The sequence below is a fragment of the Bubalus bubalis genome, chromosome 4 (genome assembly GCF_019923935.1).
Source record: "Bubalus bubalis isolate 160015118507 breed Murrah chromosome 4, NDDB_SH_1, whole genome shotgun sequence".
Lineage (NCBI taxonomy): Eukaryota > Metazoa > Chordata > Mammalia > Artiodactyla > Bovidae > Bubalus > Bubalus bubalis.
In genome coordinates, this window is record NC_059160.1 from 73891449 (window position 1) to 73913035 (window position 21587).

At 38.9% G+C, this 21587-nt stretch overlaps 1 protein-coding gene and 1 long non-coding RNA gene across 2 annotated transcripts in view; one reads left to right on the top strand and one right to left on the bottom strand.

The window, feature by feature from the left end:
• Positions 1-2275: 2275 nt before the first annotated feature.
• On the bottom strand, positions 2276-15410 carry LOC112584566. Its single transcript, XR_003108854.2, has 2 exons — positions 15077-15410; positions 2276-3064 (listed from the first exon to the last, which is right to left on the bottom strand). It is a non-coding gene; the product is annotated as an uncharacterized LOC112584566 (long non-coding RNA).
• A 34-nt stretch (positions 15411-15444) lies between these two features.
• The window catches only part of CAND1 (cullin associated and neddylation dissociated 1), a 34735-nt gene continuing 28592 nt past the window's right edge, over positions 15445-21587 (top strand). Inside the window, exon 1 of the mRNA XM_006053476.4 lies at positions 15445-15814. Within this exon, the coding sequence (XP_006053538.1) occupies positions 15747-15814 (68 nt within the window). The 5' untranslated portion in view covers positions 15445-15746. The remainder of the gene's footprint in view (positions 15815-21587) is intronic.

Here is a 21587-nt window from a genome sequence, read left to right on the forward strand (position 1 = left end):
ACTGCAGTGTTGGAGAAGACTCTTGAGACTCCCTTGGACTGCAAGGAGATCCAACCAGTCCCTTCTAAAGGAGATCAGCCCTGGGTGTTCTTTGGAAGGAATGATGCTAAAGCTGAAACTCCAGTACTTTGGCCACCTCAGGCGAAGAGTTGACTCATTGGAAAAGACTCTGATGCTGGGAGGGATTGGGGGCAGGAGGAGAAGGGGACGACAGAGGATGAGATAGCTGGATGGCATCACCGACTCGATGGACGTGAGTTTGAGTGAACTCCGGGAGATGGTGATGGACAGGGAGGCCTGGCGTGCTGCGATTCATGGTGTCACAGAGTCGGACACCACTGAGTGACTGAACTGAACTGAATGATTAGTCAGGAAGCAACAGTTAGAACTGGACATGGAACAGACTGGTTCCAAATAGGAAAAGGAGTACGTCAAGGCTGTATATTGTCACCCTGCTTCTTTAACTTATATGCAGAGTACATCATGAGAAATGCTGGGCTGGAAGAAGCACAAGCTGCAATCAAGATTGCTGGGAGAAATCTCAATAACCTCAGATATGCAGATGACACCACCCTTATGGCAGAAAGTGAAGAGGAACTCAAAAGCCTCTTGATGAAAGTGAAAGAGGAAAGTGAAAAAGTTGGCTTAAAGCTCAACATTCAGAAAACGAAGATCATGGCATCCGGTCCCATCACTTCATGGGAAATAGATGGGGAAACAGTGGAAACAGTGTCAGACTTTATTTTTTGGGGCTCCAAAATCACTGCAGATGGTGATTGCAGCCATGAAATTAAAAGATGCTTACTCCTTGGAAGGAAACTTATGACCAGCCTAGAGAGCATATTCAAAAGCAGAGACATTACTTTGCCAACAAAGGTCCGTCTAGTCAAGACTGTTTTTCCAGTGGTCATGTATGGATGTGAGAGTTGGACTGTGAAGAAAGCTGAGCACTGAAGAATTGATGCTTTTAAACCGTGGTGTTGGAGAAGACTCTTGAGAATCCCTTGGACTGCAAGGAGATCCAACCAGTCCATCCTAAAGGAGATCAGTCCTGGGTGTTCATTGGAAGGACTGATATTGAAGCTGAAACTCCAATACTTTGGCCACCTCATGCAAAGAGTTGACTCATTGGAAAAGACCCTGATGCTGGGAGGGATTGGGGGCAGGAGGAGAAGGGGACGACTGAGGATGAGATGGCTGGATGGCATCACCGACTCGATGGACATGAGTTTGGGTAAACTCTGGGAGTTGGTGATGGACTGGGAGGCCTGGCATGCTGCAATTCATGGGGTTGAAAAGAGTCAGACACAACTGAGTGACTGAACTGAACTGAATAATTGGTGATGTTGAGCATTCTTTCACATGCGTCTTGGTATGTTGTCTTTGGGGAAATGTCTATTTAGATCTTCTGTCCGTCTATTGATTGGATTATTTTTGAATGTTATGGAGTTAAATGAGTTGTATATTTTGGAGATTAAGCCCTTGTTGGTAGCATCATTTCTTAAGTATTTTCTCCCAAGCTATAGGTTGTCTTTTCATATTGTTTGTGGTTTCCTTTGCTGCACAAAGGCTGGTAAGTTTGATTAGGTCCCATCTGCTTATTTTTGCTTTTATTTCTATTGCTTTGGGAAACTGACCTAAGAAAACATTGGTATGATTTATGTCAGAGTGTGTTTTGCCTATGTTCTATTCTAGGAATTTTATGGTCTTGAGTCTTATATTTAAGTCATTAAGGCATTTTGAGTTTATTTTTATATATGGTGTGAGAGTGTGTCCCAACTTTATGATATACATGTGGCTGTCCAACTTTTCCAACACCACTTGCTGAAGAGACTGTCTTTTCCCCATTGTATATTCTTACCTTATTTATTAAAGATTAATTGACTATAAGTGTGTGGGTTTACTTTTGGTCTCCCTATTCTGTTCCATTGATCTATATGTTTTTATGCCAATACCACACTGTTTTGATTACTGTAGCTTTGTAGTATTGTCTGAAGTGTGGGAGGGTTATGCCTCCTGCTTTGTTCTTTTTCCTCAGGATTGTTTTACAATTCTGGGTCTTTTATGGTTCCATATAAATTGAATTATTTGCTCTAGTTCTCTGAAAAATGTAATGGGTAATTTGATAGGGATTGCACTGAATCTGTAGATTGCCTTGTATAGTACGGTCATTTTGACATTTTAATTCCTCTAATTCAACAACATGGGATATTTTCCCATTTCTTTATATCGTCTTCAATATCCTTTATTAACGTTTTATAGTTCTCAGTATATAAATCTTTCACCTCCTTGGTCAGGTTTATTGAAGTCATTTTTAATATAAATGGTTAAAAAGCATTTTTCTTAGATTAACTCAAATTTATTCCAGAAAAAAAAAATCAACCAGAGCATCCTTCATTCCCCTAATTGAGAGGCTCTCTCATTAACAACCTATTTTGGGGGGGCTAAAGGGTGGGTGAGGAAGGTGGGGGAGGGATGGCAGTGATGGTGGGGGTCTGGAGCTTCCACAGGAAGAGTTAACTAACAGTTTCTATAGCTGAGATTAAAGTCCTCCTCTTCTGGAGCTATGGCAGGGAAAAGAAGCCTGTCACTATCATCCATTACATTTTCTGTGAGATGCAAAATGAGTCAGTAAACAACAACAGTGCACTTTGTTTCATTATGAAGTTACTATTGTTTGCTATTGACAACCTCAAGCTGAAAAATCAGAACAGTACAAGGACATTTACTAAAACCAGGGCCATGGGATATGGGGTAATTTGAGGCTTAAAACAAAACAAAGCAAAACAGAACACCTATGCCCATGAAGCAAGTACAAAAGTCCAAATCTAGCTCACAAGTGTATCTAGTCTCTGGGAGAAGATATGTTGAATGACATCATGGGTCTGGCTTTTTCCTGCTGTGTAACCAACGCTGGCATAATCCCCAGAACCCAAGATTTAAAAGGCACAAATTCTCCTTGTGCAGCGTTTCAGGACCGCAGCAGCTTCTGACAGGAGCACAGGCATGGTGCCCACAGCCCACGGAATGATGTAATCCAGGCTCTCTTGGACTGATGCTGCATCTGGAAAATGGGAAGAAGGGGGTGTAATGATTAACCTCCACCCAGTGTTTTTAATTGCATACCCGAACACATCTCTCCAACATAGGTGATGTATTCATTCACAAACTGTATACATGTTATTATACTAATAAATGATGCACATAATAAAACTTCTACAAGTAGAATTTTTAAATACAAATATGTAAAGCAAATTTCTATTTTCTGGCTGTATCTCCATGGGTTGTTTTGAATAATCTCCAGAGGGCACACACCCACCCTGTTCCCAATGAGTGGACCATTGGCCTGGACAGGACAAGTACAGGCTAACATGTACTTTCTTTCAAATCTACAAGTCCCCTGATTAGCAACTATCCGGATGTCTTTGTTAGGAATAGGATGAGGCAACACTTGAAAAAGATATCACATTTTCTCAAGAACAATATTTCTAGAGGCTGTGTACAATGGTGGAAAAGAATTTTCCTGGTATCTAAGCTGTTTGTCATATTGTGGAAAACATTCTGCTCAAAGTTAAAGCCAGTTTGAGAGCAGCCAGTAAAACAGATTTAGGGTTATACAAGATTAATCACTGCAGATGGTGATTGCAGCCATGAAATTAAAAGACACTTACTCCTTGGAAGGAAAGTTATGACCAACCTAGATAGCATATTCAAAAGCAGAGACATTACTTTGCCAACAAAGATCCGTTTAGTCAAGGCTATGGTTTTTCCTGTGGTCATGTATGGATGTGAGAGTTGGACTGTGAAGAAGGCTGAGCGCCAAAGAATTCATGCTTTTGAACTGTGATGTTGGAGAAGACTCTTGAGAGTCCCTTGGACTGCAAGGAGATCCAACCAGTCCATTCTAAAGGAGATCAGCCCTGGGATTTCTTTGGAAGGAATGATGCTAAAGTTGAAACTCCAGTACTTTGGCCACCTCATGCGAAGAGTTGACTCATTGGAAAAGACTCTGATGCTGGGAGGGATTGGGGGCAGGAGGAGAAGGGGACGACAGAGGATGAGATGGCTGGATGGCATCACTGACTCGATGGACATGGGTCTGAGTGAACTCCGGGAGTTGGTGATGGACAGGGAGGCCTGGCATGCTGTTGTTCATGGGGTCGCGAAGAGTCAGACGCAACTGAACTGAACTGAACTGAACTGAACTGAAATGTATATTAAAGCCCAAGATAGGTGCCCATAAATATTGTTAGATCGGATCATAATCACTCATTTATTTATGTATCTTCCATGGCCACTTTTGTGCGGCAATGACACAGTTGAGTAAATACAACAGAGACTGCAGGCCCAGAAAACCTAAAATATTTACTGTCTATCTCTTTACAGAAAAAGTTTGCCAACCTCTGACTGACAGTGATGAAAGGGAAAAGGGGAGGAATATAAAATTATAGATATGAATGCACAGAGAATTCTCCAGTGAGTACATGAATTTATATTTAAAAGACTTTTGAAAAAAATATGAATAGAAATATGAGGGAAAGATTCAGAAGAAGAAGGAAGGAATAATTTTGAGAAGCAGCAAGAAATATATGGAAATGTCAGTGAGGCTAAAAGCCCAGAAGATTCTGAAGCTTGTGAAAAGTATTAACAGCAAGAAAAATGACCCTTATAAGTAAAGGAAACAAGAATGGTGTGTAAGAATGCCACTGGGGTGAATGGTACAATGCTACTGAATAGAGAAAGTTAAGTCAATTACTTAACTCTCTGTTAACCCCTTAAGTATGTTTGTGTCTTTTCTATGAAGATTTATCATCACTTACAAAGAATAAAATTAGCGGTAATAAGAAGAAATGGAGATTAACACAGTAAAATAGTGAAAAATACTCATCTGCTCTTGTTTATTTCCAGGTTTGCGTAAACAATATCTCAAGATACCAAACGATATAATCTCAATCCACCAGGAAGTTATTGGTAATCTTTAGGAGTTTGGAGAGAACTGAAAAAGTGCTTAAAATATAGGGTTAGATTAAAAATCTAAAAAAAAAAAAAAAAAAAAAGAGAGACAGAGAGAGACTGAAAACTATGGGATCAAGAGCTTGCTATGACTCCCAGTAAAACTCTAGAATAAATTGTTGCGCCTTTGAGAACTGAGGAAGGAAAACTGGGATTAGGAAGATAATAGAAAGATAATATTAAGAAAATCACACCAGATAAACCTCATGTAAGTTTTAGATGGGATTATAATATATAGGGAGAAGGCAATGGCACCCCACTCCAGTACTCTTGCCTGGAAAATCCCATGGACAGAAGAGCCTGGTAGGCTGCAGTCCATGGGGTCGCGAAGAGTCGACATGACTGAGCGACTTCACTTTCACTTTTCACTCTCATGCATTGGAGAAGGAAATGGCAACCCACTCCAGTGTTCTTGCTTGGAGAATCCCAGGGATGGGGGAGCCTGGGGGGTATGCCGTCTATGAGGTCGCACAGAGTCGGACATGACTGAAGCGACTTAGTAGCAGCAGCAGCAGCAGCATAATATATAGAGTCCTTTGACAGGTTATCTCCAAATATCACTTGTAGAAGATTTAGAAGGGATGATGTTTGCAGTTATTAAGAGGTATCATCAGTGCACTTATGTGTATTTATAATTAAAGTACTTGATTAATGATATTCTCCGATGTGCTGATTAATGAATTAAGGAAATTAATGAATTTCTCATTAATTCAGCATTCATTCATTAATTCTCCAGGATTTATATTATTATCTTATTTCTTTCTCTTTTTTTACCAATTATTTGGTCAAGGGTATTGCTGCATGACACCTAAATTTGCAGAAACTCAGTAACTGCAAGGAATAGCTAGAATGTCTCATGGTAAAGACGAGATCCAAATAAGATCTTCAGTGCCTGCGTGCTAAGTCGCTTCAGTCGTGTCTGACTCTTTGCAAACCCATGGACTGTAGCCCACCAGGGTCCTCTGTCCATGAGATTCTCCAGGCAAGAATACTGGAGTGGGTTGCCATGCCCTTCTCCAAGATCTTCAGAACCTAAAGTAAATCTTATAATTAAATGCCAAACAAAACAAAGCAAAACACGAACAATAAAACCAAAAACAAACAAGCAAAACAAAATTGTGGTTCTCAAAACTAGTTGCACATTAGAGTTAGAGATTTTTATTTAATTGGTTTTGGGTGCAGGCTGAGTATTTTTAACAGGTATTTCAGTTGATTCTAAGTTCAGTCAGAGCTGAGAATCATTTGGAATACACTAACTGTGAAAGATGAGGAGGGAGTGACAAGTGGAATAACCACAGTCCAGTGCAAGTATGGAAATATTTAGAGGATTCTGTCAACTGTAAAATCAATGAAGCAATGGCGAGATGTGACAACCAAAAAAAGCTAAAATGACCATTAATTATAAATATTGAATAGAACTAGGAAATAGTAAAAGTTAACTCCCATTTTTTCAGGCAATTACTCTTGTATCAGGCACAGTAAAAAAGACTTCAAGTGCATTATATAGTCATCCTCAATTTGCAGTGGAGAAAACTGAAGTTTAGTGAGGTTAAGTAACTTATCTAAATCACTCATCTAGCATCTAGTGTGGCAAGGGCTTAATGAATGCTATATAGTAGTAAACTGAGGAGGGCCTGGAGAGACTAATTGTATTGGGAATTTAATAGAAAGGGACATCTAAGTGATATTTTAATGAAGAACTGGTGTTGAAGTGAATATAATGAATATAGAAAAATACAAAATTCAAATATTTTCCCAAGATTTTCCATCTAAGAGCTGGAAATATTTGTAGGACCTATGAGAAGAAATGCAGTGGTAGGCAAGAGGGCTCATTTTTTGGAGAAAAATCACTTTGGCTTTTAATAATAATAGGTATTATTTATAAAGTAGCTGTGCCAAGCATTTTACATTCATCTCATACAACCTTAGGTACTATTAGCATTATTCTATTTTAAAGGAGTTGTCCAGATGATGGATTCAGTGCTATATTCGGGATTTGAACCTAGGTCTTTGTAAGTTAGAGCCTACACTCTGAATCAACTGGCTATATGTATAACATATTGAATGTAATGTAACTGTGCAATATCTAAGCAGAAATGTGCCAGAATCATTGGAAATATGGGAGTAGAACACAGACAAAATAATTGATTATATGTTCAGAAAACTAATAGCTTATAAATAGATTTAAGTTATTTTTAACTATTTAATTGAAATATAGTTGATTTAGAATGTGTTAATTTCTTCTGTACAGCAAAGTAATTCAATTATACATATATGTATATAGATTTTTTCATATTCTTTTCCATTATGATTTGTCACAGGATATTGAATATAGTTGGGTTTCCAGGTGGCACTAGTGGTAAAGGATTTGCCTGCCAATGCAGGAGATGCGGATTTGATCCCTGGGTCAGGAAGATCCCCTAGAGTAGGAAATGGCAACCCGCACCAATATTCTTGCCTGAAAAACTCCATGGACAGAGGAGACTGGTAGGCTACAGTCCACGGGGTTGCAAAGAGTCATACACAACTCAGCGACTAAGCACACACGGAATATAGTTCACTGTGCTGTACAGCAGGTCGTTGTTTATTCCCTCTATATATAATAGCTTACATCTGCTAACCTCTCTCCCCCTCTACCTCTCCCCCTTGACAACCACGTTTGTTCTCTGTGAGTCTGTTTCTGTTTTGTAGATGTTCTTTTGTGTTATATTCTAGATTCCACATTAAATGATATCGGGTGGTATTTGTCTTTACTTCACTTAGTATGTCTTTCCTTTATTTCACTAGGTCCGTCCATGTTGCTGCACGTGGCATTATTTCATTCTTTTTATGCCTGAGTAATATTCCATTGTATATACATCTTCTTTATCCATTCATCTGTCAATGGATATTTAGGTTATTGCTGGTGTCTTGGCTATTCTTAACAGTGCTGCTATGAACACAGGAGTGCCTGTATCTTTTTGAGTTACAGTTTTTTCTATGTATATGCCCAGCAGTGGGATTGCTGGATGATATGGCAACTCTCGTGGCTTCCCTTGTGGCTCAGCTGGTAAAGAATCCTTCTACAATTTGGGAGACCTGGGTTTGATCCCTAGGTTGGGAAGATCCCCTGGAGAAGGGAAAGGCTACCCACTCCAGTATTCTGGCCTGGAGAATTCCGTGGACTGTATAGTTCATGGGGCCGCAAAGAGTCAGACACAACTGAGCAACTTTCACACACATGGCAACTCTATAGTTCTTTAATTTTTTAAAATTTTAATTGGAGGCTAATTACTTTACAATATTGTGGTAGGAACTTTGATAATGTTTCCATAGTGGCTTCACCAATTTACATTCCTACCAACAGTGTAGGAGGGTTCCCTTTTTTCCACACCCTCTGGAGCATTTGTTATCTGTGGACATTTTAATGATGCCTGTTCTGACTGTTGTGAGGTGATACTTCATTGTAATTTTGATTTGCATTTCTCTAATAATTAGCAGTGTTGAGCATCTTTTCTTTTGCCTATTGGCAATCTGTAGGTCTTCTTTGGAAAAGTGTCTATGTAGATCTCCTATCCATTTTTCGATTGGGTTGTTTTTGTTGTTGTTGAACTGTATGACCTGTTTGTATATTTTGGAAATTAAGCCCTTATCAGTTGCACCATTTGCAAATATTTTCTCCCAATCTATAGGGTGGGTGCCTTTTCATTTTGTTTATGGTTTCCTTTGCTGTACAATAGTTTGTTAAGTTTGATTAGATTTCATTTGTTTATTTTTGTTTCTACTTCTGTTGCCTTGGGAGACTATACTAAGTAATTTTAAGTGAAGCATTAGCACATAAACATCTTTGTCATAAATACAGTATATAAAATGTATAAAACTATAGGTAGTATCTATCTATAGTTTATAATATATATATGAAATACATACTCTTTTTATACAATTCCTTGCTGCTCCTCTGGAGCAAAAATCTCTTGCTTTTTGTCATGATAATACTGTTATTTTTCTAATGCCTCAAGTCAAACATTGTCTTCTGAGGAACATTCGTGAAAGAAGACTAAAGTTACTTTGACTCTTGTATTCTAAATATGTTTGTTTTTAAATAACTTGGCTTCTGTTTTTATCATTATTTTTGCATATTTACTGAGATGTAATTGACATTTGATAAACATACATTTAAAGTGCATGCTTTGACGAGTTCTGACATATGTATACACATGTGATACATCAATACCGCAATTAAAAAACTTTTTCATCAATTCCAAGACTGTCCTAGAACCCTTAATAATCTGTCCCTGTCTCCACTCTCATTCCTAGGCAACCACTGATCTGCTCTGTGTCCCTACAGATTGGCTTTCAATTTCTAAAATTATATAAAAATAGACTCATAGATTATGTATGTTTTTTTCTCTGACTTATTTCACTCAGAATGATGATTCAGAGACTCATCCATGGGTGTGTATTAATGTTTTGCTCCTCTATCTCTAGGACGTATTCCACTGTATGGATACATCACAATGTGCTTATCTGTTCTCTTGTTGACAAATATTTGGGTTGTTTCCAGTCTGGCATGACAAATAAATCTGGTAAGGAAAAATCATGTTCTTGTCTTTATGTATACATATGCTTTCATTTCTTTTGGGTAGACAGCCAGGAATGGAATACCTGAATTATATGTAGATTATTTTAGCTTATAAGAAACTGTCAAACTGTTCTATACCAACAGTGCATGAGTTCCTGTTTTGCTATATCCTCGCCAACACTTGGTAAGATCACTCTTTTTGATTTTAACTATTCTGATAAATATGTAATGATGTCTCATGTAGCTTTATCTTTCCCTGATACTAATGATATTGAGCACCTTTTCATTTATTTGTCATCCTGTAGCTTCTTCAGTGAAGTGTCTTTCAAATCTTTCACTTATTTTTAAGCATAGATTTCTGTCTTATTATGGAGTTATGAGTTCTAAATACAAGTCCTTTGTCAAATAAATGTTCTGCAAATATTTTTTCCTGTGTTAAGCTTTGGTTATACTGTTAAAAGTAATAGTTTGCCTCAATCAATAAACATTTTCTTCTAAACCACTTCTAGGTTGCACCATATCTTAAATGTTAATAACTACATCCATTATAACAAAGCTCTCACACTTACAAATTGATGAAAAATTTTATTGCATTCTCCATGAAGTACAAAGAGAGTTACTTGGTCACACAGAAAAGTCTGTTTTTTCCAAAATGATAAAAGCAAAAAATATATTTTATGATTGGCATTTTTTCTAGAAGGTGATATTTTTACCATTTTATCTGATAGTATAAGTAATAATAATGGACTAATTTCACTGTATAAATATTCATTGCTGAGAGAATCTCAGTACCACTTCATTAAATTCGTTTTCACTAAAATTAGTAATTTTCCCCTGCCTCAATTTTATTTTTTCTGATTTTTTTCCAATCCCTGATTCTGTGGGCTCATGATTTCTCTTTAGTCTTTCACACCTTTTCCCCCTCCTCAAATTACAACTTTCACTTGGTAGTAAGCAGATTACCTTTTAAAGTAACAGGACAAGTCATCGTCAGCAAACATCTGTATTTATAGTAAAATGCAGCATTTGCTGAATTCTAGCCCTTTCTTCTGCATCCTTCTGCCAAAACTGATAACCAGCTTTACATTTATAAAGTTCTATTTTTAGTTGTCTGAAAATCCTGGACAGTTCATATCAGAAAATGTTATAATTTTAAAATGCCAGATGATGGTCAATATTACTATAAAAGTCAAAAGTGAAAAAGAAATGGAAGATATTCCAAGTGAAGAAACTTTGTGACTTAATCTTTGTGATTTTATCTAATATGATGCAAATATATTTCTATCTCTAAAAAAGTAAGTCCTTCACAGAATGACAATTAAATTTGATCTAGAATGCCACTAAAAATTAAGAACTTCTATCAGTTATATAGAAGACAGTAGATTATAGGAAAAACTCTAGTTTTGGGGGTGTTTTCAATCAAATGGAAATAAATCTTAAGTGTTGTATAGCATTTACTTCCTTTTGCATCTAAGTTGAATTCAGTACTGACAAATGATCTGTAATAGGAAGCATTTTATATCTGTTCATTTGTGTGCAAAGCTGTCTATACTGAAACACAAATCAGAATTGCCCTTTACCTCCCTTATTAACATATCAGCTTTGACATTCAACAGTTCTATTTCAAAAATTAATAACTAGTTGAAAAAATAGCTCTATTTTCCTTAGTTCCTTTAACTCAGTTTACAGTAAATGTAAGAAGTACAGAACTCAATTTACAGCAAATGTATGATGTAAGTACAGTTCACATTTACTTGGCATAAGGCTGTACTAAGATAAATATCAACTAAACTTCTCTACCAAGACTCTCTTCTTCCACATCACCAGTTCAGCATTCAGTTCAGAAAAAAAATTAGCAATGGAACAATGATTGCCAAAATATGTTTTATGGTACTCTTTCCCTTGAGATGGTAATAGGCAGGACCTTAAGAAAGTCTATGCTTGAGTATATCAGGTGGCTGCAGACTTTTATTTGTCAGCCTGGGCTACCATAACAAAATTCCATAGAGCTCTCTTTCTAGTTTGCAGGTTACTACCTTCTTTCTGTGTCTTCATATGGCAGAGAGAGGGCACTCAAGCCAACTTACCAATACTTTGGAGGGAGTTGTTTAGTTTGCCCATTGGAGACACACACATCCTTGACACACTAAATGGAGGGCACTGGAAGGATAATGGTAACAAAGTCACTTCTATAAGGGGTGACTGCCACCCACCCTTGATGGGTATCTTTAAAAATAAGAGGGAATGCTGCTGCTATAACACAATAACCCTCTCTAGCCTCCATTTCTCTTCTGCCCTACTCAAATAGGTATAGATTAATAGGTGGCCAACCAAAGGATGAATAATCTGAAGCTTTGGGGTACCTATATGAACTGTTTCTTGTTTTGTTTTCCGATTACTGCTTTCTGATGCACTCTGTCAAATATTTTCCTTCACCTGGAATAACACCTTGGGCAAACCTCAAAGCTTTCCAAGTCCTTCTCTTCATACAGAGAGACTCATTTTCTCTGAGTGGGTTTCTTTTGTTTGTTTTCTTATTTGGGTTTTTCTTTTTCTTTTTTCTTTTTGAGTGGGAAGAGGAGGAAAGACCCATCACTCTGTAAACTAATAACCACATTTCTCCTTGAATCCTCTCTTCCCAAGGTGGTCCTGATATAGACAGGAGGGTATGTCTGGCACAGCGTAGACACTCAATAAATGAGAAACAAGCTAAACTACTACTGGTTTATATTTGAAGAACCTCCCAACAGCTAGAAAGACCCCATTTATTTAAAAATCAAATTTCTTGCCTCAGTTTTGCATTATAACCACTTACCAAGAAGAAAATTCTAAGAAGATAGGCTTATCTAGACTTATTTTCTTTTGCACTTATCATTAATTTAGCATTTACAGATTCTGAAAGCAAAACATTTTCCCACTATTGAGTGACAAGCTATACTCAGTGACATACAAATCAAACCTCTAAGTGGTCAAGAATACAAAATAAAATTAAGTACTATTGAGTGTCTACTATGAATTTGTTACAGGGTTAAGAACTTGAACAGAGCAGAAGTGATTTAAACTTGGTATAAACTCTAAGGAACTTACACTGTAGTTGGAGGCTAGCATATAAACATGATGATTGGTTCAAGACCTTAGAAAGGGAGACAGGGGAGATGAGAGGCATTCCAGTATAGACGTTTGGAGGCATGGGTTCTGAAGCAACACTGCCTGAGTTTTAATCCTGATTGCTCTTTACTGCTATCTCTGGAAAGTTTCTTAACCTCTCTGTGTCTCTCATACTTAAAAAGCAGAATTCCTGAGCAATTCCTATATTATAATAGAAGGAGAAAGATCAGAAAGGATTAGGGACAGATGAAGGAAGTCACTGATTGCAAACATTTGGACTTTATTCAGTAGCAGAGACCCAGGGAACTTAGAAAATTGGTGAGGAGCACCACAAAAACAAAGTTTTGGCAAACTCTAAACTGGTTATGTAGGATGGTTTGGGATAGGGACAAGACAGAGAATATAGTAATAATAATAGTCAACTTTTATAAGATGCTTTGCATGACCTTTGCAAGTGCAAAAAAATGCTATTATGTTCGGACAATGTGCTGAACACTTTATATGGGATATTTCTATGGACTGAATTCTGCCCCTCTTCAAATTCATATGTTGAAGCCCTAACCTCCAGTATGACAGTATTTGGAGACAGGGCATTTAAAGAGGTAATTAAGGTTAAATGAAGACACAATTAGGGTTAAATGAGGATAAAAAGTGGGGCCCTATGATTCGTGTCCATATGACAAAGAGACAGGAGGATGTGGGTGCATAGAGAAAAGGCTAGGTGAGGCCACAGTGAGAAGGTGGCTGTCTACAAGCCAAGGCCTCAGGAGAAACCAACCTTACTGGCTCACTGACCTTGGACTTACAGCCTCTGCAACTGTTGCGAAAATAAATTTCTCTTGTTTAAGTCACCCAATTTTGCTATGGCAATTCTGGCAGACTAAGACAATGGCTCATCTGACTCTTAACCAGCCCCATGGAGAAATAGTCTGTCCATCATTGTGTCACCATTGAAGAAACAGAGGCTCAGAGAGCTTAAAATGAATTGCCTAAGACAGTTAATAAGTAGCAGTAAACAGAATTTAAATTTAAGCTGTCTTACTACAAATATAGTTCAGTTGTAAATTGATAAATGAAAGTATTTATACACACAAAAGGCAGATACATGACTTATTAGATTTATTAGGCTTATTAGATTCGGGCTAAAAAAAGGGAGGGTTATCACTAAATTATTGAGATTTTAGGCCTTGGGGTTCACACAAGTTAAATGAGTAGCTTGTGTGTGATGTGTGGTGTGTGTATAGTTTATATTAAATACTCTGAAAAGGTTGTTTAGAGCAGAAAGGAATTATGGCTTAAGTACTCATGGACCAGCAGACTTGGGTAAAATAAGGGAAGAGATATGGCACTACTGCGGAGGAAAACAGTATTAAAGAATACAAAATGGTAAACAAGTAATGAGATGACATTTAAATGTGAATGATGAGAACAGATAATGTTTCATCTATTTTGTTATTGCCTATAACTATGTCTGTCTTTTCTAAGACCCTGAATTAACATTTGGTGATATAGGAAAGAACGGTAGAGAAATGTTGAGATTTAACACTTGGAAGAAGCCATTTTTTTCTCCCAACAGGAGCAATAACAGATTGAGACTGAATTTTCCTCGTCTCTTAACTAGGCTTTCTCTTTTTTGTAGGAAGGCCTTTTAGCTAGCTTCAGCTCGAATGAAGGCGATAAAAACTTGGCCACCTTCGCACGTGATTTGGTATCCGATACCCGATTGCTGTCTGTGTATGTTTTAAGGAACAATGAAATAGCTGCAGGATTGTCAATTCCACAAACGCTGCACACAGAGGGCAACTGTTTAGTAATTCTAAACAAAAGGAGTAAGCCCCAAATACAATCATCGGTCATGGTCGTTGGTTTTATTACGTCCTTCTAGCTTTAGGGGTCTGGTTCTTCAATGCACGTCGAGAGACCCAGCAGAAGCACTGGTTGCTTTCTGACAATGAGGCAACTATCCCATTCCTGGATTAGTGCTAGAAGTCGCTACTAGGCCTCCGCCAACAACATCAACTCAGCCGCAATGCGCCTGCCCAGACCGCAGCAGCGTAGCTCTGCATACACCCCATAACACCAAAAACAACTGTACGAGAAAATTCGAATCTGCGGGAGCAACCTCGCCCCCAACGCTCAAGGTTTTAGCCAGCACGGCTGCCTTGCCAGACTACAAATCCCAGCATTCACTCCTCACACAGGAACCAATAAGGAAGCTACAAATTTCTTCAGCCAATCATACCCTAACCCAGTATAACATGCCGACTGAATTCTGGGGTTTGTGGTTTTCACGTGGCAACATTACACCATCGTGTTTAAGGCGATGTAGGCCCCGCGTCCGATTCCAAACGAAAGCTCCTTCTAATAATTATTCTGTTGGTGCCCCAGGCTAACCTGTTAATTCGTTTTATTCCCAGGCCTTGTGCGCCTTAAAAATCGTAAACTTTTTTTTCTTACTGTCGTACAGGAAACAAGATTTTTCGGATGAAGGCATCCTCATCCCACTGGCTACCCGGTCCTTTAACCGTCGCTTTTAAGTCTCGCGAGATCAGCTCCTTTGGTTGTAGGCAGGCCTCTGAAGGGCGGATCACGTGTAGATTGACATGGGCCTCAGCCAACAGGATTGCCCTTTATCTGGCGTCTCCACAGCGTGCGTGGGGAGACCTCCGTGAACCCTGACCTTAGCTTTCCGTAGCGTCCCGCGTCTACCGTGCCCGCCCCCGGAGCGAAGGAGGCGGGTTTTGGCCTCTTGCCCTAGGGAACGAGTGCGGAGGGAGTGGAAGTGTCCAACTCTTCGGAGAGGCCCTGCTCTACTCCACGCTGCTCATGAGCCCGTTCTCCGGCGAGCAGCGCCGTCGTTAGGCCGGCCCCTTAGCCTCTGCTTCCCCCGGGTCAGGCCCACGCCTTGCCGGGGAGGGGGCAGCCTGTCGAGGCGCCTCCCTACTCAGCGTCTGCGTCGCGCTGCGACCCTGGAAGCGGGAGCTGCCGCGAGCGAGAGGAGGAGCCCCAGCGGCGGCGGGCAGCAGCACCAGCAACGCCGGCGGGCGGGATTGAGGCCGTCAACATGGCGAGCGCCTCGTACCACATCTCCAATTTGCTGGAAAAAATGACATCCAGCGACAAGGACTTCAGGTGAGGCCGAAATCCGACCCTCAGTCCGCCTCGGCGGGCGTCCCCCATCCGCGGCCCCGGCCCTCACACAGGCCTTGCCCCACCCCTTTGGCCTTAACTGGTTCCTCGGCTTTCCCGACGCCTCCAGGCCACCCTTCGCTCCCCGATCCCAGCAGGCCCCTTTCCTCGCCCACCTAACCCCCTCCCCCCGTTATTTCCTCTAGGCCGTTGCCCACCTCCGGTCATAGGCCCCTTCTGCGTCCCCCCACCGCATGCTCTGCCCTCCCAGGACGTGAATTCGCGTCCCAGGTAGCGTGAAGGGGCGAGATCACCTACCACTGTGGGCAAGGGAGTCACTCTAGGCTTGGAGACGTGGAGGCCAGGCCTACTCGCCGGCCTGCCCGAGGCGCTAGGCCTCCCTGCTCGTGGGGCCCGAGCTGCTGCTGCTGCCCACGCGGGGTCCCAGCTGCGTCTCCTTTACCGCAGATGTGAGCAGGCCTAGGTGCATTCTGCTTGAACGATTTGCTTTTCCTCCCAAGTCTTCGGGGTTGTGTTATAAACTTTTCTTTGGATTATCCCTTTAGTGAAGGTGGTAAGAAGGTGGACGGGGTGCCAGGATGGTGGAAACTTGACTCCTAGAGTTTTCCCGCCAGCATCTCTTGTCATTTTTCTTTGGCAGGTAAAAACCCAAGCAGGAACTCAGGGTTTCAGTCCTATTTCCTTTTATTCAAAATTACTGCCAGAAAGGTGAATTGCTGAACCTTAAAGAAAAAAGTACTGGGAACAAATGAATCTTATTGAAAGGAGTTTTCTAATATGGGGGCGGTGAATATGAAGGTTTGTTATAAAGTTCTGTTCCTGGAGACTTGTGCTGTTGGTTCCAGACCTTGGTCACATGCATATTGAAGAATTGTTATATTTTCACAGATTATCTTGGATTTTTTCTCTTTTCTTTTTTGCACAGTAGTAATTGCTACATTCCTTGCTTCCCGCCTTCTAGTCTATCACGAATTAAATTTAAATAAGCTCCCGATCTGAAGCGGATTTTTATATTTTTTGATACTGGTTTGTTCTCTAGTGGTTGTATTTTCTGTGCATTTTAAAGGGAAGAACAAATAGTCTTCAATTTGAATTTTGGTCGAAGGATTTTTTTTTTTTTCCAATATGAACAGTACGTTTTAAAACCTGAAAACACACCCAAACCTTAGGTCCTGGGGGAAAATTTTTCTGTTTGTTAAAGAATCATGAAAAAATGTAATAATCATGTTGCTAGTTAAATTGATATGTTGGTATATTAAGATAGCCAATTAAATACATTTTGGTATTGTGGCTTCAAAGCCAAGAATGATTTTCAAAAAGTTTTGCTACCTAGGGAGTTTTTAAGTATTGCATTCAAAACTTTTAAAATTAGTTAAAAGTTGCTCATAATAAATATTTTAGTGTTTTGGGAAGAGACGATTATTTGGGGTATTTTTAGGTTTGTGAGTTTTAGGGTGAAGATAAAAATTATTGGGGGAAATAAAAGTTGTTTGTTCCTTAAAAGATTAGAATGTTGTTTCCTTTTGGAGCTTTGCTTGCTTTCAGTGCAAGCCACTGAAAATACAGAAATCAAGTCATGTGATAATACTGTATATGTGATTATTGACCGAAGCCTCCTTACATTTTTTGTAAAAGAAAGTAATACATATATGCTTGAGGGTTTTTTTTTTTACAAATTATATGGAAGAGTAATACTCAGTGTGGAACTTGATAAGGATTATCTACCAGTTTGGGCTTGAATAAATCAAAACGTTGCTTGGAGGATTACTTAATCTTCTAAAAATGATATATTTCTAATACTTGGTGAATATTATAGAAGATATGCCTAGGAATAGTAAGTGCCTTTCAGTAATTTGTCATAAAGATATTCTTAATAACTATTTTTAAGACCTGTAATACGCTCACACCCTTTAGTAATAGACAAGACTTTGAAACCAAAGCACTATGTATGTTAAATAACTGACATGTAAGAGATTGATTAAAACAGCATTTGCGGTCAAGTACAAGATTTTTCTGTATTTGAATACATGTGTTCTATTTTAAAATGCTTTCTAATTTCTCTTTAGAAATTTATATACTTGTTTATTTTGCTGGAAATATCACAGTTGTAGTCACGTTTTAAAATACCTAATGCTAGAAGGATCTTGAGGACACGATTAATTAACATTATAGAAAATCTTAACGTATGCAGACTACTTTACCTTGTGCAAGGGGAAAAGAAAACAGTACATCCAAAAGGAAAAAAAAATCATTTTCCTCATGGTGGAATCCAAAGAGAATATGACTACTAGTCACAAATATAGGTTCTAGTCCTGTAGGATTCTTCGTTGTAAACTGTCTGATATCTTGGGCAGGCTACTTTGAGATTAAATTTTTACTTTTGAGAGACTTGGATATGGATGATTACAAAAGGTCCCTTACAGGCCCAGATTTTCAGGTCTCTGAATAACTACATAGTTTTTTAATGTGAAGGGGGTAAATAAATGGATGCAGGCTTCTAAATTTTAGAATCTTTTTGTTGTTGTTGTTGTAGGACTTAAATTATAGGCTCAAGTTTATTGGGAGAGAAAACCAAAACCTAGTGTCCTTTTTCTTTCATGTTTTAGCATTCTGTATTCTTTGAAGATGGGATAATAAGGCTTGCTGCTGCTACTGCTAAGTCACTTCAGTCGTGTCCGACTCTGTGTGACCCCATAGACGGCAGCCACCAGGCTCCCCCGTCCCTGGGGTTCTCCAGGCAAGAACACTGGAGTGGGTGCTTGGTGATTCTGTAGATAACAGAATGAAAACTTTAATATGCACAAATAAAGCAAATGCTTCATTTATAAATACTAATCCTGAATATTCAGTGGGTTGAGGTAACTAATGGTATTCTGCTTTTATTTTCATGTACTTCACCACCAACTGAATTAAAGCATTCCAGGGAATCAAAAGCTAAACAAATTTTTTTACCATTGTTTTATCTCTCTGTGCATAATAGTTAATACTTACTGTGGACTTTATACACTTGATCCTTACAACTTTAATAAAGTAGACACAAGCAGTCTCTGTTACAGTTGAGGAAACTTCAATCTGGCAATAAGTGCTTGCCCAAGGGCAGTTTGACAGCAGCAGATCTAGGATTTCCAGATAGCCTCAGGGCATAAACTCTCAACTACCATACTCTACTTCACCAAGGTTTTTTACCAGGGGACGTTAAGAATAAGACCTTAAATTTCAGTTCTGAGTTAGGCTTGTGGAATATTTTGTGCTAGAAGACACTTTAAATTCCCTAAGAGGGACTCCAAAAAGTTGAAGATCAGTGCTTGCCTTCAGTATTGTCTGCATGCTTGTTGAATGGTTAAGACATTTGTAAAAAGATAATTAACCCAGGGCTGTATGTAGTTTTCAGACCTAAGTGGCAGAGAACATGAAAGCAAGGAGATTCACGTGCAAGGTGTGATCTGAGTTAGGTCTTGAAGTTCTAGTTAGAGAATATGAGTACAGGTGTGAGGGCACTGAGTTAGGTCTTGAAGTTCTAGTTAGAGAATATGAGTACAGGTGTGAGAGCATTCTATACAAAGCACCACTCAGGGAGAGAGTATAAATAATCTTGTTAGACATGGCAGGGACCTTTTCTTATTGAACTGAATCCTCTACTTAATTTAGGGCCTTGGTCCTGGGAGTTCTCAATAGATAACTTGTTTTAGTTGATTTCCAGAGTTAAGAAAAAAAAACATAAGGATTGGGAAAGTGTCTTTAAGAAATCATTGTAAAATCTATCCAAATTATTTGATGCGATCTTAAAATAATTCACTGCATTGTAGAATTTCCCAGCTTGATAATGGTTTGTCACCAAATTAATTTATATATTTTGACTATTGGAAAACATTTGCCCTTGAAATTAAGATGCTAATAAAAATATTAGGCCTGTTATGGAATCATCAGCTTTCAGAGTTGGAAGGGACCTTACAGATCCCATAATAGCTGAAAGTACTGTGTGGGCATTTACAGTAATGTGTTACGGGAAGATTGAGGGCAGGAGGAGAAGCGGGCAGCAAAGGATGAAATGTTGGATAGCATGACTGACTCAGTGGACATGAGTTTGAGCAAACTCCAGGAGATAGTAAAGGACAGGGAAGCCTGGTGTGCTACAGTCCATGGCGTCACAAAGATCAAACATAACTGAGCAACTAAATGACAACCATTATAACAGGAGAGGCTCTTTTGCTTGTGCTTGAAGAAAAGTAGGTTTGATCAGAAGAAATAGATTTGTAGAGATTTAAGAAGGTGACTTCTGAGTATTTTCTAAGTACTTTGCCTGTTGATGGCAGTAATTTACATGATTTCACTTAATGTGATTTGGAGGGAGGTGTGGATGCAGGTACTGCTAACACTCATAATCAGCAATAGTTAGGTCTCACCACTGAAAAAGAGGAGAAAGGGACCTCATTGAGGAAACTGGGAAGAAGAAAGATAGCTAAAAATTAGTTTTATTTACATGAACAATATTAAGACTGTCCCAAGTTGATTGATGACTAAGAGAAGAAATGAGAAAAAGTGAGATAGCGGTGGGGTGTGTATGAAATCTTTGAAAGGTAATTTGTTCATTGGGAAATGCAGTTTGCCAATAGCCTTTAAATCTCTGTTGGAAGCAAGGGTAAAATTTAAAATTGTGTTTGTGTATTAGAAGTGTTGTGAAAACCACTCACTGTACAGTACAGAGTATCTCTTTCTACCATTATTTCTGCCTCTCCGCATTGGATTTATTTACGATGAGTAAGTTTACTCCTCCGGGAACTTTTAGTTCAGTAGAATAAGCCAAATATGTTAAGTTGCAGTCTCTGACTGTCTAGCTTATAACTTTTTGTGCAGAGCCTTGGCACAGTTTCTAATGATGGTAGCACCAAAATATTTGAGTAAATGAGGTGCCACTGCCTGTAGGTTAATCCACCTGGGACTCCCATAGAAGTCTGCTTGTTAACAACTTCCTCCTCTCCCACCTTAAAACTTATTTTTTCTTATTTTGTCTTGTTAATGTTACCATCCACCAAATGTCCCATTTGGAACCCTTGATATCACCCTTTCTTCTTTACTTTAGTTCCCTGATGAGTATTTCTCAAATTAGTCTCCTTATCTCAGGCCTCTTTTTAATGCAGTATGTTGGTAGTTCTTCCATTAGAATTTTCTTCCTAAATATCACAGCTGATCATTGCCTTCTGCACCAATTCCCATAGACGAGATAAACTCATGAGAGGTTGCCCACCTAAGCTGACTGAAATTACTCTCCCTCAAATCGCTAACAGTCTCCAGGTAACTTAGTGGGTGGTTTCTTTGCTCTTTTTATTTCGTATGTAAACACTTTACCATTTTTTCCTTCTTGAAATTTTCATATGTATAGGTGTCCCTCCCATGGGTTGGGTTTGTTACCATTTGTCTCAGTAAGAGGTTGTTATTACCTATTTGGATAATTTTGGGAAGGTCTAAGGAGGCAGGGGTTTGTTTGCTTTAGAGTGGATGTTGTCAGAAAGGGGCAATTCGATCACTTGACATCTTAATAAATGTTATAAGGAGGCTTGGTAAAGCAAGGGAACAGCTATTGTAAAGCAGAAGTTGCAGTCACTCTTTTAGTTAGGAGGATGTTTGGTGTTTTGTGTTGCTAAGTGAACTTACCTGAAATGGATGTTCTGTGTGATTATATATAGGAAAACAATATCCTTTCACTGTAAGATAAGATCTGTTGATCTGTTTGGATTATTCATTTGGATATTGTAAT